Source organism: Pseudophryne corroboree, chromosome 6, assembly GCF_028390025.1.
Source record: "Pseudophryne corroboree isolate aPseCor3 chromosome 6, aPseCor3.hap2, whole genome shotgun sequence".
NCBI classification, from domain to species: Eukaryota; Metazoa; Chordata; class Amphibia; order Anura; family Myobatrachidae; genus Pseudophryne; species Pseudophryne corroboree.
In genome coordinates, this window is record NC_086449.1 from 76843972 (window position 1) to 76863212 (window position 19241).

General features: G+C 46.1%; 1 protein-coding gene across 5 annotated transcripts in view; it reads right to left on the minus strand.

The window, feature by feature from the left end:
• Positions 1–16743, minus strand: part of ELAVL3 (ELAV like RNA binding protein 3) — a 95808-nt gene extending 79065 nt beyond the window's left edge. For 2 of the 5 annotated variants that reach the window (XM_063931228.1, XM_063931226.1), the window contains exon 1: positions 15785–16742. In XM_063931228.1, the coding sequence (XP_063787298.1) occupies positions 15785–15793 (9 nt within the window). In that variant the 5' untranslated portion in view covers positions 15794–16742. Of the gene's footprint in view, positions 1–15784 lie in introns of all 5 variants that reach the window. The other 3 variants (XM_063931227.1, XM_063931232.1, XM_063931231.1) reach the window with 3 other exon arrangements.
• Positions 16744–19241: the final 2498 nt, after the last annotated feature.

Here is a 19241-nt window from a genome sequence, read left to right on the forward strand (position 1 = left end):
GTACAGCCATGTTGTGTTGCATGGCAGGAGGGGGGTTACAGGTCCTGATTATGGGTCGGGTACAGACGTGTCACCGCAGCCTGACAACTAATATATGCTAATACAGCTATCTGTATGTCTATGTATGTGTGAGTGGGATTTCCTGCATCTCGGTCACACCGCCCACATGCCGGGTTCAGGAGATCCATCTAACACAGAAATACTAACTGCGCCCAAACCCCTAACTGAAGCACAGACGTTGCAGTGCACGTCCAGGACATGCTTACTTCACATTAGTCTCCGTTTGCACAGTTGCGACACGGACGCGCCTATGTGCTACTTCCTACGCACTGTGCGGCACATGCGCTCAGTATGTATTCTGCCCATACTTGCCTACTTTTGAAAACTAGAATCAGAGAGATTACAGGAGGATGTGCTGTGCAGAACGTGGCGCACCGCCGAGGGGGCGTGTCATACTCTGCCCAAAGGGCGTGTCTAGTTACACAAATGGGCGTGTCTCTGCTTAAATGTTTGCTGTTGCAATATATTTCTATATAACATTAGTAACAATATATTTTGGGAAGTTTTGCAAGTATTGATACATTGCTGTCTGCAATACAGGCTTTCTTGTTTGCAATATATATTCGCTGTGATATTTCTTTTCTATTCACCCAGTACAATATACATGATAAATGTGATGCCTATGCAATAAATTCCAAATGCAATTGCTTAGAATTTAAGCACGGATCTCTCCGTGTGTACCCCCCTTAACAGCAGAAGCAGACGCTATGGATGAGTGCACAGAAGCATAGATAAGACCCTGGGGCAGATGTATTAAGCCTGGAGAAGTGATAAAGCAATGATAAGTGCAAGGTGATAACGCACCAGTCAGTCAGCTCCTAACTGTCATTTTTCAAATCTGTAATGATTAGCTGCATCTGGAATGCCAGATCTGTTTGTAACAAACTGGTCCCCACTCATGACCTTTTCATTTCCAACTCCCTACACCTACTAGCCATTACTGAAACTTGGATTACGCCCTCTGACACTACTTCTCCTGCTGCTCTCTCTGCTGGGGGCCTCACATTCACACACACACCCCGACCTGGGGGTCGCCATGGGGGTGGTGTTGGGGTCCTTTTACCTTCTAGTTACTCCTACCAACTCATACCACCAGAACCATCCCATACATTCTCTACATTTGAGGTCCATGCCATACGCCTCTTCCAACCAGTACATCTTAGAGTAGCTGTCATTTACCGCCCCCCTGGCACTGCTTCCAAATTCATCGACAACTTTGCTTCCTGGCTTCCTCACTTCCTCTCTTCTGACATTCCCTCCATTATCCTAGGCGATTTCAACATCCCTATTGAAATCCCCACACAATCCCCTGCCTCTAAACTCCTTAACCTCACCTCTTCACTTGGTCTCTCCCAGTGGACCTCCTCACCCTCCCATGTGAATGGGAGCTCACTGGATCTGGTCTTCACTCACCGCTGTGATATTTCTGATTTTTCCAACTCCCCATTTCCCCTCTCTGACCACCACCTGCTCTCCTTTAACCTATCTCTCTCGACTTCCCCATCTCTACCTCCTAAGGCTACCATCACTAAGCGTAACATTGAAGCTATTGACACCACATTCCTTTCCTCCCTGTTTGACTCACTTCTCTCTCCTATTTTCTCTCTCTCATGCCCTGAACAAGCCACTTCCACATACAATGCTTCCCTTACTTCTGCTCTTGATTCTGTTGCTCCACCGACCACTATTCACCCTCGCAAATTAACACCTCAACCCTGGCACACCAAATGCACCAGATATCTGCAAAAATGCTCACGTACTGCTGAGCGTCACTGGAGGAAATCACGCTCTAAGGCAGACTTCCTTCATTTCAAACTTATGCTCTCATCCTTCAGTGCTGCCCTTTCTCTTGCTAAACAGTCATACTTCAAGAACCTCATCTCCTCCCAGTCTTCCAACCCCCGGCGCCTCTTTGCCACTCTCAACTCACTCCTCTGCCCACCTCCACCTCGTCTCCCTTCCTCACTCTCTGCTCTTGACTTTGCCACTTACTTCACATCCAAAATTGACTCCATACGTCAGGACATCACATCATCACAACAGACCATTAGTAACCAGCCTTCTCCCATCCCTTACCAACCCTCCCCATCCCTCGCACCAACTCTGACATCTTTCTCCCATGCATCTGGAGAGGAAGTCATGGCCCTCATTCGTTCCTGTCCCCTCACCACCTCCCCACTTGACCCTATCCCCTCTCGCCTCCTCTGCTACCTCTCTCCTTCTGCTTGTTCCCATCTTTCCCACCTTCTCAATCTCTCCCTCTCATCAGGCACTGTCCCCTCTGCCTTCAAGCATGCACTCATGTCTCCTATTCTTAAAAAACCTACCCTTGATCCAAACACTCTCTCCAACTACCGATCTACTTATTCTACTTGATCTCTCTGCTGCTTTTGACACTGTGGACCATCCTCTCCTACTGCAAATCCTTCACTCCATTGGTCTGCGTGACACTGCCCTCTCTTGGCTGTCTTCCTACCTTTCTGACCGTTCATTCTCTGTCTCCTATCATGACTCCACCTCCCTCTCACTTCCACTAACTGTAGGGGTACCCCAAGGTTCTGTCCTTGGTCCTCTTCTCTTCTCTCTCTATACGTCCTCACTAGGTAAGCTCATTAGTTCTTTTGGTTTCCAATATCATCTCTATGCTGATGACACTCAAATCTATCTTTCCTCTCCAGACCTCTCCCCTGCTCTCCTCACTCGTATCTCCAACTGTCTCTCTGCTACCTCTTCCTGGATGTCCCAGCGCTTTCTTAAACTTAACATGTCTAAGACCGAGCTGATCATCTTCCCTCCCTCCCGCATAACCTCACCTCCTACAATCTTATTTTCTATTGATGGCACTACTATCTCCTCTAGCCCCCAAGTGCGCTGTCTTGGAGTAATCCTTGACTCCTCCCTCTCCTTCGAACCACACATTCAGCACCTCTCACAAACCTGCCGTTTTCATCTAAAAAATATTTCCAGGATCAGACCCTTTCTGACCCAGGATGCTACTAAAGGTGGGTACACACTAACAGATATATCTGCAGATCAATTGATCTGCAGATATATCTATGGACAGATCGAGCAGTGTGTTCAGCATACACACTACTCGATCCGTCGGGGACTGACGTCATGAACTGGGCGGGCGTGTACACACGGCCGCCCAGTTCACCTGTCAATCACTGCCGGCCGCCGCAGCATGTGTACGGGTGGTCGGCCGACCGCCCCGTACACACACAGCGACGCGCCACTATATCGGTAGATATATTGGCCGTCGGCTGTGCTGCGCGGCCGACGCGATACGTCTGTGAACGACGGAGTTCACAGACGTATCGGCCGTACACACTGGCCGACGGTCCCGCGATATATCGGCCGTTCAGGAGAACGACCGATATATTGACCAGTGTGTACAGGCCTTAAGACTCTTATCCACTCACTGGTCATCTCCAGACTGGACTACTGTAATCTCCTCCTGACTGGCATTCCTGACAAATACCTCTCTCCACTCCAATCTATCCACAATGCTGCTGCCCGGCTCATTTTCCTCACCAAACGCACTACGTCCACCTCTCCTCTCTTACTAGACCTATTGGCTCCCCTTCCCTTTCAGAATCCATTTCAAGCTTCTCACACTCGCTTACAAAGCCCCCACCCACTCCTCTCCCATCTACATCTCTGACCTTATCTCCCTTTACACTCCCACACGTCCTCTGCGCTCTGCTAATGCACGCCGACTCTCCTGCCTACGGATTACTTCCTCCCACTCCTACCTCCAAGATTTTTCACGTGCTGCACCACTTCTCTGGAATTCCCTACCTCTCCCCCTCAGACTCTCCACCTCTCTACAAAACTTCAAACGGGATCTCAAGACCCACTTCTTCACCAAACCCAGCCAAATCTCATCCTAAACCCTCTGTTCCATGCTCTCTATGTACCCCATCTGTGTCACCCCTGTCTGTCTACCCCTCCCCTTTAGAATGTAAGCTCTCACGAGCAGGGCCCTCTTCCCTCATGTGTTTATCCTTTTCTTACTCTAATAATATTCAACTGCACCAAATCCAGCAATCTTCTGCCACCTGATACTTATTCCAGTGTCATCTGCTGATGTAGCTATGTTTATTTACCCTGTACTTCTCCTATATTGTAGTCAACTGGAAGTTGCTGTTTTCCTGCTTGATTATTTGTTTATGTACTCTGTAATTGGGCGCTGCAGAACCCTTGTGGCGCCATATAAATAAAGGATAATAATAATAATTAGCTGGTACGTTATCACCTTGCGCTTATCACTGGTTTTTCACTTCTTTATCCCTTTTCCAGGCTATTACATCTGCCCCCCTGTGTGTTATCATGTGTTGCTGTCTGTCTCAGTCTTTCCTGTCAAGGGTTCCCACAAGGGGGGATAATGAGAGCCGTCGGCAGTGACTTCTGAGCAGCTACAGCAAATCACTGTTCTTGCAAAGAAACTCCTTAGTATGACCCCTGACACAAACTGAAGAATTCAGAATTGACCTACAAAGCAGAGCACCTGGAGATCTATGGCTGAAACGGGAGGCTCCCGCAGGATGCGGGAGGGCAGGCAGCTATGATTCTGAGTCAGACACATGCGCAGTCAGCTCGGAAATAGGAGATGCATGTGACTTATATTCACCCGCTAGTGTGAGGACAGATTTATAGCTGGGGGGGGCTGCCGCGTGGCTGTACTGTAAGCCGCAGTGTAAAGAAAAAGCTGCCATGTCCTACATGCACCAGCAGCCAGTAATTCCCCGCATGCAGAAAACATTTGCCCCCCCCCCCCCCCGGTACAAACGCGTACGCCCTTTTGTGTTGGCAGGTCACTGTGTAAGGAGGGCTGCTGTCACATATACGCAGCACTATGATGTCCTGTGACCCTGTACTAGACACTGTGCTTCCACCAGTCCATACTGAGGCTGTCTCACTGCAGCCCGTCATTTCTGAATTCTTCCTCATACATTTCTAAGCATGCCCTCCATCCTCCTCCACCGACCAGCTCTACCTAGTCACACACTCCATCTCCCTCTCCTGTGTACGTCACCCGTCCATTTAGCAGCATCACCCCATATATCACGATGACACTCCCCGCCCGCAGACTGTCTTTTCTTTCTCTTCCACACTGTCCCTTCTCCGTCTCTGTCTTACACATTCCCTATTCATCCATCTGCTCCTGTCTGAGGTCTCAGCCCCCTCCCAGTATCTCTATGCATCTCATTATGTTCTCCTTCATCATCCATCTCTCTGTCAATAGCCCCTCACCCCCTTCACTATCCTCCTTTCCCCACCCAGTCCACGGTGCAACCTTGCCTTATCTAATTACTAGATGTTCTACCCGCTCTTCGCACGGCAGTTTCAGCTTTTCCTGGTTGTAAATATAAATGAGTGTTAAAAATGTGGTAAATCTATAGAGATGTAAATTTGAGACGCTTTAATGAAAGTAAATATTAATCCATGGTTCTTGGCGTTACCCGAGGAGCACCCGTAGCAGATACGGTAAAAAGTGACAGGACCATTTTTGTAGTTTATTACATTCTACACACTGGAGGTGCAACCCAAATTTTTATCCGATTGTGCGTTTGGGCGTTATCATTCATGCAACGCAAGCCACGCATCGGTAATGACGCCATTATGTCAACCCGCTTTTCATCCCCTTGCGGAAGGTTTATTTAAATTCTAATGATGTAGTTTTCCTATTTCCCACCTGCAGAATACCTGTGTTACATTTCATCTTCCTAACATATTGGGTAGTAAGAGAATTAGTGATGAGTCAGTGAGTGAGTGAGGGCTTTCGCATATATATATATATATATATATATATATATATTAGGCCAGTGATGGGGAAACTTTGGCACTCCAGCTGTTGTTGAACTAACATCCCAGCATGCCCTGCTTCAGTTTTGCTATTTGGCCATGCTAAAACTGTAGCAGGGCATGTTGGGATGTGTAGTTCAACAACAGCTGGAGTGACAAAGGGTCCCCATTACTGGATTAGGCCTGGGTGTGGTATGGTATGCCGGTGGCCGGGCTCCCGGCGACCAGCACACCGGCGCCGGATGCCCGACCGCCGGCTTACCGACAACGCGGTGAGCGCAAATGAGCCCCTTGCGGGCTCGCTGCGCTCGCCGTGCTGCGGGCATGGTGGCTACGCGCGCCACGCTATCTATTCTCCCTCCAGGGGGGTCCACGAGGGAGAAAAACTGTTGGTATGCCGGCTGTCGGGATTCCGGCGCCGGTATACTGTGTGCCGGGATCTCGACAGTCGGTAACCTGAAGACCACCCGGATTAGGCTGTCGGTCAGCATATAGCACATACTGTATGTCACCTTTCTATAAGGACAGTATAAATAAATTGTAATTGTTATATTGATAAAGAAATCCTCCAGCCAGCAGCAGCCTATCTAGCCAATAACAACAGTCGCTACCCAGGCCTGTTCCACCATGTGTGCTGGCCTGTAGCTGGCTGTCATTCTGTGTACAATACTAGCGCAATGTATTATCGTTTCTCAGCCTTTTGGCTAAGATGAAGTGTAGATTTCCATGCACGCTGGGGGCTTAAAGGCGCCCCCAGTAGGTGATGGAGCGTCACTCGATCTTCTGGCCAAGAGACCGCTAACCTGAAGCTCGAGGTGCTATCTGCCCCAGGAGCCTCCTGAGGGTATCCGGAGAATAGATCTACAATAGGTCGACACCATATGGTCGACATGCCGACAAACAAAATGTCGACAGTGCTTAAGGTCAACAGGTCCAAAAGGTCAATATGACATTGGTCGAAACACAAATGGTCAACACATGTTTTGGGGTTTTTTCACGGATTGCCAACATTTGCTTGATTCTCCATCCACGTGGACTACGATTGGGGATAGTAACGAAGGCTGACATCAGAAATTGTGGGGCCCGGGACTGACAAAAGGGACAGCCCCCCCCCCCCCCCCCCCCAAACAAAAAAAAAATAAAAAATCTGCAGCACCACTCCACCTCTATGTGACATCATACATTGTAATATTACATATATATGATCTTATAGGAACGGTTCAGAGAGCTGATGTGTAGGGAAGGTTGGTCTTAAGAAGTCCTCCCTGTGCATCAACCCACTGTTGTATCACAGCCTGGTGCAGCTCTCCAGGTAATAGTGGTAGGAGCCTCTTTGTAAGGTCCTGGGACACCAGTCCCCTCAGTCTCCCCTGATGGCTGCCCTGATAGTAACCTACGGCGAGAGCAGCTGTAGTGGAGTGATTCACCTTGTCCAAAGCATGGCAAGCGGAGCGTGCCTGGGAGGGTCTACATTTCTACTGATGGTGGTCACAGAACATGAAATATAGAATATGAAAGATGTATCCACATAAAAACAAAACAAAAAAAGTGTCGACCGTTTCTGTGTTGATCATTGTCTTGTTGACCTTTTGTATCTGTCGACCTTAACCAGTGTCTACCTTTCTGTTTTTGTGTCGACTATTGTCATGTCGACCTTTCACCTGTCAACCTAATGCATGGGGCCTATTTGTTTTTTCTTTTGTTTTTTCCACATTTGTCTGCCCTTTTTTGGGGGGGCATTTTCACCTCCTTTTTTGTGTTATTTTTGTGGGGTGGGTTGTAAAAAGCCCTTCTCTCTTTTTGGAGAAGCCCCAAAGTCCCACACCCCCCAGCATGGTTGTTGCACTGTGTTTGAAGCACGCATCTCGGACTTCACAGAAAACTAGTGCAAAGTCCTGTAGTAAGGAGTACGTGGGACCCGCAGTCCCGTTATCTCTATCACTCTGGTCACTTTATCATCCCAAGTCAGTACATGTAGCGGTGACAGCAGTCTGGAAACAGAGGATACTCTCACTGGCAGTATATGTCAGGTAGTGTGTGATACGGACAGTGTATGTCAGGTAGTGTGTGATACGTACAGTGTATGTCAGGTAGTGTGTGATACGTACAGTGTATGTCAGGTAGTGTGTGATACGGACAGTGTATGTCAGGTAGTGTGTGATACGTACAGTGTATGTCAGGTAGTGTGTGATACGTACAGTGTATGTCAGGTAGTGTGTGATATGTACAGTGTATGTCAGGTAGTGTGTGATACGGACAGTGTATGTCAGGTAGTGTGTGATACGTACAGTGTATGTCAGGTAGTGTGTGATACGGACAGTGTATGTCAGGTAGTGTGTGATACGTACAGTGTATGTCAGGTAGTGTGTGATACGTACAGTGTATGTCAGGTAGTGTGTGATACGTACAGTGTATGTCAGGTAGTGTGTGATACGGACAGTGTATGTCAGGTAGTGTGTGATACGGACAGTGTATGTCAGGTAGTGTGTGATACGTACAGTGTATGTCAGGTAGTGTGTGATACGGACAGTGCATGTCAGGTAGTGTGTGATACGGACAGTGTATGTCAGGTAGTGTGTGATACGTACAGTGTATGTCAGGCAGTGTGTGATACGGACAGTGTATGTCAGGTAGTGTGTGATACGTACAGTGTATGTCAGGTAGTGTGTGATACGGACAGTGTATGTCAGGTAGTGTATAATACGGACAGTGTATGTCAGGTAGTGTGTGATACGGACAGTGTATGTCAGGTAGTGTGTGATACGTACAGTGTATGTCAGGTAGTGTGTGATACGTACAGTGTATGTCAGGTAGTGTGTGATACGGACAGTGTATGTCAGGTAGTGTGTGATACGGACAGTGTATGTCAGGTAGTGTGTGATACGGACAGTGTATGTCAGGTAGTGTGTGATACGGACAGTGTATGTCAGGTAGTGTGTGATACGGACAGTGTATGTCAGGTAGTGTGTGATACGGACAGTGTATGTCAGGTAGTGTGTGATACGGACAGTGTATGTCAGGTAGTGTGTGATACGGACAGTGTATGTCAGGTAGTGTGTGATACGGACAGTGTATGTCAGGTAGTGTGTGATACGGACAGTGTATGTCAGGTAGTGTGTGATACGGACAGTGTATGTCAGGTAGTGTATGATACGGACAGTGTATGTCAGGTAGTGTGTGATACGGACAGTGTATGTCAGGTAGTGTGTGATACGGACAGTGTATGTCAGGTAGTGTGTGATACGGACAGTGTATGTCAGGTAGTGTATAATACGGACAGTGTATGTCAGGTAGTGTGTGATACGGACAGTGTATGTCAGGTAGTGTATAATACGGACAGTGTATGTCAGGTAGTGTATGATACGGACAGTGTATGTCAGGTAGTGTATGATACGGACAGTGTATGTCAGGTAGTGTATGATACGGACAGTGTATGTCAGACAGGTAGTGTATGATACGGACAGTGTATGTCAGGTAGTGTATAGTACGGACAGTGTATGTCAGGTAGTGTATGATACGGACAGTGTATGTCAGGTAGTGTATAATACGGACAGTGTATGTCAGGTAGTGTGTGATACGGACAGTGTATGTCAGGTAGTGTATAATACGGACAGTGTATGTCAGGTAATGTATGATACGGACAGTGTATGTCAGGTAGTGTGTGAGACTGACAGTGTATGTCAGGTAGTGTATAATACGGACAGTGTATGTCAGATAGTGTATAATACGGACAGTGTATGTCAGATAGTGTATAATACGGACAGTGTATGTCAGGTAGTGTATAATACGGACAGTGTATGTCAGGTAGTTTTTGATACGGACAGTGTATGTCAGGTAGTGTGTGATACGGACAGTGTATGTCAGGTAGTGTGTGATATGGACAGTGTATATCAGGTAGTGTGTGATACGGACAGTGTATGTCAGGTAGTGTGTGATACGGACATTGTATGTCAGGTAGTGTGTGATACGGACAGTGTATGTCAGGTAGTGTGTGATACGGACAGTGTATGTCAGGTAGTGTGTGATACGGACAGTGTATGTCAGGTAGTGTGTGATACGGACAGTGTATGTCAGGTAGTGTGTGATATGGACGATGTATGTCAGATAGTGTGTGATACGGACAGTGTATGTCAGGTAGTGTATAATACGGACAGTGTATGTCAGGTAGTGTGTGATATGGACGATGTATGTCAGGTAGTGTGTGATACGGACAGTGTATGTCAGGTAGTGTGTGACACGGACAGTGTATGTCAGGTAGTGTGTGACATAGGTGGTATATGTCCTGTAGCGTGTTGCAAGACCAGTATATGTCAGGCAGTATGTAACACAGGAAGTATATGTCAGGTAGTGTGTGACACGGGCAGTATATGTCAGGTAGTGTGTGACACGGGCAGTATATGTCAGGTCATAGTTGCCTACCCTCCCGCATACTGCAGGAGACTCACTGAAATAGTAGCAATCTCCCTGACTCACAGAATGGATCAGTACTCTCCCTGATTGCACCACGTTGGGTACGGGTTACCAGTGCCGGGTATCATAGCGGTCAGTAAACCGTCCGCGGGATCCCGGCAGCAGAATGCCGGTGGGAGGGGCGAGCGCAACGAAGCCCCTTGCGAGCCTGCTGCACACGCCACGCTGTGGGCTCGGTGGTTCTATTCCCACTCTTTGGGTGTTGTGAACACCCGCGAGTGGGAATAGTCCTTGCTATTTGGCATGCCGACTGTCGGGATTTTGACCTGTCAGGATCCAGGGGTCAGTATTGTGTGGTCTCCTGACCGCCGGTCACATAACTACATCCCACTGCACATTATCCCCATATCACAGCTGTTACATTCTTGGGGGGGAAAGGGGGGGGGGGGAGAAGAGAAATCAGAAATACATACATTCAAATCATCATCCCCATTTCCCTGTATTGGTTATAAGGCACAATGATCCCTATGGCTACATGCATTTTAAATAAGGTTTCTCATGGCCACTTACTGTATATAGAACCTCTTTTAAAACACAATACAGAAACAAATCCTGAAAATTATCAGTGTCTTTTCTTCAACAAGTAGATCTTACTAACTTTGGGGCTCATTTACATTTGGATGTAAGTCATTTTTATGACACGTCTCTCAGATGTAGCGGTACACATCCGCACTGATAGGTGTTACTGTCACATTCTCCCTGACATGCTTTTTCAAAAGTAGGCAAGTATGCATAGCACCCTCCTGTATGTGTTAGGTGGTGTGAGATACAGGCAGTATATGTCAGGCAGTGTGTGACACAGGCTAGTATATGTCAGGTAGTGTGTGATACAGGCAGTATATGTCAGGCAGTGTGTAACACAATAAGTATATGCCAGTTAGTTTGTGACAGAATCAGTATATGTCAGGTAGTGTGTGACACGGAGAGTACATGTCAGGTAGTGTGTGAAACAATCAGTATATGTCAGGTAGTGTGTGACACGGAGAGTGTATGTCAGGCAGTGTGTGACACAGCTAGTATATAACAGACTGTGTGTGACACAGGCAGTATATGTCAGGTAGTGTGTGACACAGGCAGTATATGTCAGGTAGTGTGTGACACAGGCTAGTATATGTCAGGTAGTGTGTGACACAGACAGTATGTGTCAGGTAGTGTGTGACACAATCAGTATGTGTCAGGTAGTGTGTGACACAATCAGTATATGTCAGGTAGTGTCCCAGTGTCAGTATATGTCAGGTAGTTTGCGACACAGGCTATGTGAAACAATCAGTATATGTCAGGTAGTGTGTGACACGGAGAGTGTATGTCAGGCAGTGTGTGACACAGCTAGTATATTTCAGGCAGTGTGTGACACAGGCAGTATATGTCAGGTAGTGCGTGACACAGGCAGTATATGTCAGGTAGTGTGTGACACAGACTAGTATATGTCAGGTAGTGTGTGACACAGGCAGTATATGCCAGGTAGCATGTGACACAGGAAGTATATGTCAGGTAGTGTGTGAAATAATCAGTATATGTCAGGTAGTGTGTGACACGGAGAGTATATGTCAGGCAGTGTGTGACACAGCCAGTATATGTCAGGCAGTGTGTGACACAAGCAGTATATGTCAGGTAGTGTGTGACACAGGAAGTATATGTCAGGTAGTGTGTGACACAGGCTTGTATATGTCAGGTAGTGCGTGACACAGGCAATATATGTCAGGCAGTGTGTGACACAATCAGTATATGTCAGGTAGTGTCACAGTGTCAGTATATGTCAGGTAGTTTGCGACACAGGCTTTATATGTCAGGTAGTGTGTGACACAGGCAGTATATGTCAGGTAGTGTGTGACACAGGCTAGAATATGTCAGGTAGTGTGTGACACAGACAGTATGTGTCAGGTAGTGTGTGACACAATTAGTATATGTCAGGTAGTGTCCCAGTGTCAGTATATGTCAGGTAGTTTGCGACACAGGCTTTATATGTCAGGCAGTGTGTGACACAGGCAGTATATGTCAGGTAGTGTGTGACACAGGCTAGTATATGTCAGGTAGTGTGTGACAAAGGCTAGTATATGTCAGGTAGTGTGTGACACAGCCAGTATATGTCAGGTAGTCTGTGACACAGCCAGTATATGTCAGGTAATGTGTGACACAGGTCGTATATGTCAGGTAGTGTGTGACACAGGCTAGTATATGTCAGGAAGTGTGTGACACAGGCAGTATATGTCAGGTAGTGTGTAACACAAGGAGTATATGTCAGGTAGTGTGTGACACAGATAGCACATGTCCATATCACACACTACCTGACATATACTACCTGTGTAGTGTGTAAAGTAGTGTGCACACAATCAGTATGTCAGGTAGCGTGTGACACAGGCAGTATATGTCAGGTAGTGTGTGACACAGGCAGTATATGTCAGGTAGTGTGTGACACAGGCAGTATATGTCAGGTAGTGTGTGACACAGATAGTATATGTCAGGTAGTGTGTGACACAGGCAGTATATGTCAGGTAGTGTGTGACACAGATAGTATATGTCAGGTAGTGTGTGACACAGGCAGTATATGCCAGGTAGTATGTGACACAGGCAGTATATGTCAGGTAGTGTGTGATACAGATAGTATATGTCAGGTAGTGTTTGACACAGGCTTTATATGTCAGGTAGTGTGTGACATAGGTAGTATATGTCAGGCAGTGTGTAACACAAGGAGTGTATGTCAGGTAGTGTGTAACACATGCTAGTATATGTCAGGTAGTGTGTGACACAGGCTAGTATATGTCAGGTAGTGTGTGACATGGGCAGTATATGTCAAGTAGTGTGTGACACAGGTCGTATATGTCAGGTAGTGTGTGACACAGGCTAGTATATGTCAGGTAGTGTGTAACACAAGGAGTGTATGTCAGGTAGTGTGTGACATGGGCAGTATATGTCAAGTAGTGTGTGACACAGGTAGTATATGTCAGGTAGTGTGTAACACAGGCTAGTATATGTCAGGTAGTGTGTGACATGGGCAGTATATGTCAAGTAGTGTGTGACACAGGTAGTATATGTCAGGTAGTGTGTAACACAGGCTAGTATATGTCAGGTAGTGTGTGACATGGGCAGTATATGTCAAGTAGTGTGTGACATAGGTCGTATATGTCAGGTAGTGTGTGACATAGGTAGTATATGTCAGGTAGTGTGTAACACAAGGAGTGTATGTCAGGTAGTGTGTAACACATGCTCGTATATGTCAGGTAGTGTGTGACACAGGTAGTATATGTCAGGTAGTGTGTAACACAGGCTAGTATATGTCAGGTAGTGTGTGACATGGGCAGTATATGTCAAGTAGTGTGTGACACAGGTCGTATATGTCAGGTACTGTATGACACAGGTAGTATATGTCAGGTAGTATGTGACACAGGTAGTATATGTCAGGTAGTGTGTAACATAAGGAGTATATGTCAGGTAGTGTGTGACACAGATAGTACATGTCCATATCACACACTACCTGACATATACTACCTATGTAGTGTGTAAAGTAGTGTGCACACAATCAGTATGTCAGGTAGCGTGTGACACAGGCAGTATATGTCAGGTAGTGTGTGACACAGGCAGTATATGTCAGGTAGTGTGTGACATAGGCAGTATATGTCAGGTAGTGTGTGACACAGATAGTATATGTCAGGTAGTGTGTGACACAGGCAGTATATGTCAGGTAGTGTGTGACACAGATAGTATATGTCAGGTAGTGTGTGACACAGGCAGTATATGTCAGGTAGTGTGTGACACAGGCAGTATATGCCAGGTAGTGTGTGACACAGGCAGTATATGTCAGGTAGTGTGTGATACAGATAGTATATGTCAGGTAGTGTTTGACAAAGGCTTTATATGTCAGGTAGTGTGTGGCATAGGTAGTATATGTCAGGTAGTGTGTAACACAAGGAGTGTATGTCAGGTAGTGTGTAACACATGCTAGTATATGTCAGGTAGTGTGTGACACAGGTAGTATATGTCAGGTAGTGTGTAACACAAGGAGTGTATGTCAGGTAGTGTGTAACACAGGCTAGTATATGTCAGGTAGTGTGTGACATGGGCAGTATATGTCAGGTAGTGTGTGACACAGGTCGTATATGTCAGGTACTGTATGACACAGGTAGCATATGTCAGGTAGTATGTGACACAGGTAGTATATGTCAGGTAGCGTGTGACACAGGCTAGTATATGTCAGGTAGTATGTGACACAGGTAGCATATGTCAGGTAGTGTGTGACACAGGTAGAATATGTCAGGTAGTCTGTGACACAGGTAGTATATGTCAGGTAATGTGTGATATAGGCAGTGTATGTTAGGTAATGTGTGATACAAGCAATATGTGTCAGTATATCTCAGGTAGTGTGAGACATGTGCAATACATATCCCGTGTGTGACACAAAGCAGTATCGTTCACATAGTATATGAGACAGAGTGGTGCATCAGTACATATGCTTACACAGGGCGGTGTACACATATATATATATATATATATATATATATATATGCGTTTGTGTGGCATAGCCCAGTATATACATAAAACATAGTATATAACACAAGTAGTATTGCATGCAGTAGCTCCTATTTCAGAAATAGAAATATATATATATATATATATATATATATATGTATAGTAATGTAGGTATATATGTATAGTAATGTAGGTATTCTTCAATCCACTTTAGTATATTAAACTATTAATCTACAGATGCATGTCCTGGAAACAGGCGTGAGTACACACACAGGCATCTCACACACCCAGTGAATGCCATGTCTCTTCTATTGTTCTCAAGAAGCTTCTCCCCCTCCCCTTCATGTTCCTGTAGGTACCAGCTGCAACTGGGGTGGGTGTTTGTGGTGTCAGCCTGTGCAATGTCTGCATTCTTACAGCCCGCATCCATTGCATCTATCTATCTATCTATCTATCTATCTATCTATCTATCTATCTATCTATCTATCTATCTAGTATGTATTTACGTATGTGTGTGTGTATATATATATATATATATATATATATATATATATAATGTAGCTACATATATATATATATATATATATAATGTAGCTACATAGCTCATATCTATCTATCTATATCTATCTCATATCCATCTAGATGCTATATATGTATTAGTGTAATTTACGTGGCAGTACCACAGTGCACCATAGACACAGAGTGCATCCTTTTATCTCATCCCCCCACTCTTCCTATCATACTCCCTTCTCCGCCCCTTTTCTGTCCTTCCCTCTGCTGCATTGTAAGACGCATTAAAGTCCCAGATGGGTTTCCCTTGGGAGTCCTTTCTCCATCCCTCTACCTTTCCATCCACCTTACTTCCTCCTCCTCCACTAGCACAGTGCAGAAATAACCCTGGTCACCTCCTCTTTAACCCTTCCACGCACCACATGCAAGCACACCCAGAATCTCTGCTATAAAGAAAGATGGCGGCACTTACAGTCACCATGCTTAGGGAACGTAGGTTGGCTCCTGTAGATTTTCGGTTGCGTCTCTCTTGTCGCCGGGTTCCTTTTCTCAGCGTCCTGGCGTCCGAGGTGCGCCTGCCCACCCCGCCGCTCCCTTGCCCCCTCCCGGCGGCCGTCACGGGATCGAGACAAGAAACCGGAGCGTGAAAAAATCAAAAAAATCAAATACTATGAAAATATTCCTTCGTCTGGAACAAAGGAGAGAAGAGATTCCGAAGATGCTTCCAGAAGTAGAAAAAGATCCCCAAAAAAATAAATATATATATATAGATAAATAGATACAGATATAAAAATATTGATGAAGCAATCAGCAGAGAGAAGGGATGGGTAAGCAGTTTGGGGGTGGGGGGGTCTTTGTCTGGAAAGAAGAGGAGGGGGGGGCGCAAGATTTTGGAGAGAGGAAGTGAGAGAAAGGGAGGAGGGAAGGATCCGATGTGACTCTTAGTGTCTTAATCCCAAAGTGCTGTCACCTTACTCTCCCTTCATGTGAACAGTCTGGTCCCCCTCTCCTCATTTATATATGGTCCTGTGGATGGTGCAGCTCTCTCTGTTATTGGCTGGGAGAAGAAGAGGAAGGGGGGGGGGGGATTATTCTCTCCCTCCTCTTTTCTTGTGTTTTTTTTTTCTTCCTTTCAGTTCTCCAGGCCCCCTGAGAAGAAGGACTTAGAGGAGGAGACTGTCACACCTGCCAAGCAGCTCGTTCCCCCTCTATGTCTCTATACGTCCACTGTCTCCATCCATCAGTCTTATAATTCCATCTCTCTCTCTCTCTCTCTCTCTCTCTGCTTCCCCCACCTCTTGTATTAGCTTCGATCCATCTCCTGGAGTCATCCTTGTGTCAATCATCTACTCCACCTTCTCCGCTCTGCCGTCCCATGACTCTCTCCTCTCCTCCTGCATCCCTCTGCTCTCTGCAAATCTCTCTGCTCAGCATCCGTCTGCCCATCCTCCTTTCCTCCATCTCGCTTGTCTTCCCTCTCATCCGCCTCTGCTACTTGTGGTCCATCGCTGTGGTCCTGCTCTTCTCTGCTCACAGAGAGTGAGAGATGCTTTGTGTGCAGGGCAAGCTGCTGTGTGCCTGGATAAAATGGAGGGGAACTTTTTGTGATTTCCAGTGTGATATATATACATACTGTACACACACTGCTCTGTGACAGATGAAATAAATAAAATGTACATACAAATTTGCTAACTCAAATCACCATTCCCTCCACTAAATAACATGCAAGTCCTCCATTTTGTTTATGCACTTTTGCGCACCTTGATGCCCCCATATTTTAACCAAATTTAGCATGGGCAGGTGTTGCGTCATCACTAATGCGCCAAAGCAACTCCTGTATTGTGCTCTGTTTGCTTAGGGTACATATTTTACGTTGTATGTATTCCTATATCATTTATAACCCACAGGATATTACAACCTGTCAAGGGAGGTCATTCCGAGTTGATCGCACGCTGTTGGTTTTCGTAGCACAGCGATCAGGTTACTACTGCGCATACACCGCAATGCGCACGTGCGTCATACGGGTACAAACAGCATAGTTGCTGTGCAATGCTTCTAGCGACGATTCCATTCGCACAGCCGTTCGAAAGGAGATTGACAGAAAGAGGGCATTTATAGGTGACAACTGACCGTTTTCTGGGAGTGGTAGGGAAAACGCAGGCGTGTCCAGGGGTTTGCAGGGCGGGTGTCTGACGTCAATTCCAGGACCGGACAGACTGAAGTGATCGCAAGGGCTGAGTAAGTTCAGACCTATTCTGAAACTGCAAAAAACTTTTTCGTCCCGCTCGGCTGCACATGCGATCGCACACTTGCAAAGCGAAAATACACTCTCCCGTGGGCGGCGACTATCTGATCGCTGCTCTGCAAAAAATAGCTAGCGAGCGATCAACTCGGACTGACCCCCAAGATCCCAGTCGACCGCTGCATCAATGCACTAAACTGTTACTTAACATTCACGGACATTCCAACATACACAAACTTCCCCAGTTATCTTCCACAGATTTTTAGAATGGGGTTATTCAGCTGAAGGTTGTAGAATTTGGAAACACCAATCACTTAGCACTAAATCCACGTATTCACTGCAGAATGCATCAACGCACAACAGTCAGCAAAATGCTGTATGAATGAATGTATGTTAGGAGTGACTATACAGTGGTAGTATACAGTGCGAGCGTCAGTATCAGGCAGTAATACCAGGACTGTTGATGGAGCGGAAAATTTGTATTGTGCGTCTGTATGCAGATTTGCTGGCATCTGCTTGCGCCTGGAGACTGGGATGGGAAGGAACGCGTCAGACAAATGTAGGTAAGTGCAGTAAAGGTTTATGAGGGTCATTCAGATCTGATCGCTAGGCAGCGATTTTTGCTGTCCTGCATTCAGATAGTCACCGCCTACAGGGGAAGTGTATTTTCGCTGTGCAAGTGTGCGTTCCTATGTGTTGCAGAGCTGGACAAACTGATTTTGTGCAGTCTCTGCGCAGCCCAGGACTTACTCAGCCGCTGCGATCACATCAGGCTGTTCTGGACCGGATTTGACGTCAGACACCCTCCCTGAAAACACTTGATCCCGCCTGCGTTTTTCCGGACACTCCCTTAAAACGGTTAATTGCTACCCACAAAGGCCCTCTTCCTGTCAATCTGCTTGCTAACGCCTGTGCGAATGGATCCTTCGCACAATCCCGTCGCTGACTGTCGATCACCTTTGCAGCCGTCTGTCGCGCCTGCGCATATGCAGTTCGTATCTGATTGCCCGCTGTGCGAAAACGCACAGCAGCGATTAGATCTGAATGACCCCCTATGTGCGTAATTGTGAATAGATGTGGGCTGGTGTATATAATGAAGATAACGCTTACCAGCACTAGCTAGTCACTTCTGATTGGCTGATTGTGTATTCACCTATGGCACTGAAAGTACTTTCTTAATTGATAGTTCCTATATTATATGTAGTTTCTAGTTCATTTTGTTTACTACTTCCATTGGAACAGTATATTAAAATGAAACCAAGTAGTTCATCCATTTTTCACTATCAAAATAAATGTCAAAAAATAACCTTTTTCTTGTTCTTATGAGACGTTTCAGTGTAAATGTATCAGGGTGTAGGTGTAAAATGTATGTGTATCTGGGTGCGAGTGTTTCAATGTGTAAGCGCATCAGAGTGTAGATGTATCAGGGTCTGAGAGTGTACAGTAGGTGTATTGGGGTGCAAGTGTTTAAGGATATAGGTGTATCAGTGTGTAAATGTATCAAGGTGTAAGTGTATCAGAGTGTAGATGTATCAGGGTGTAAGTGCATCTGGATATAGGTGTATCAGGGAGTGAGTGTAGTGTAGGTGTATCAGAGTGTAGGTGTATCAAGGTGTAAGTATATCAGAGTATAGGGTATAATGGAGTGTAAGTGTATAAGAATATAGGTGTATCAGTGTGTAAATGT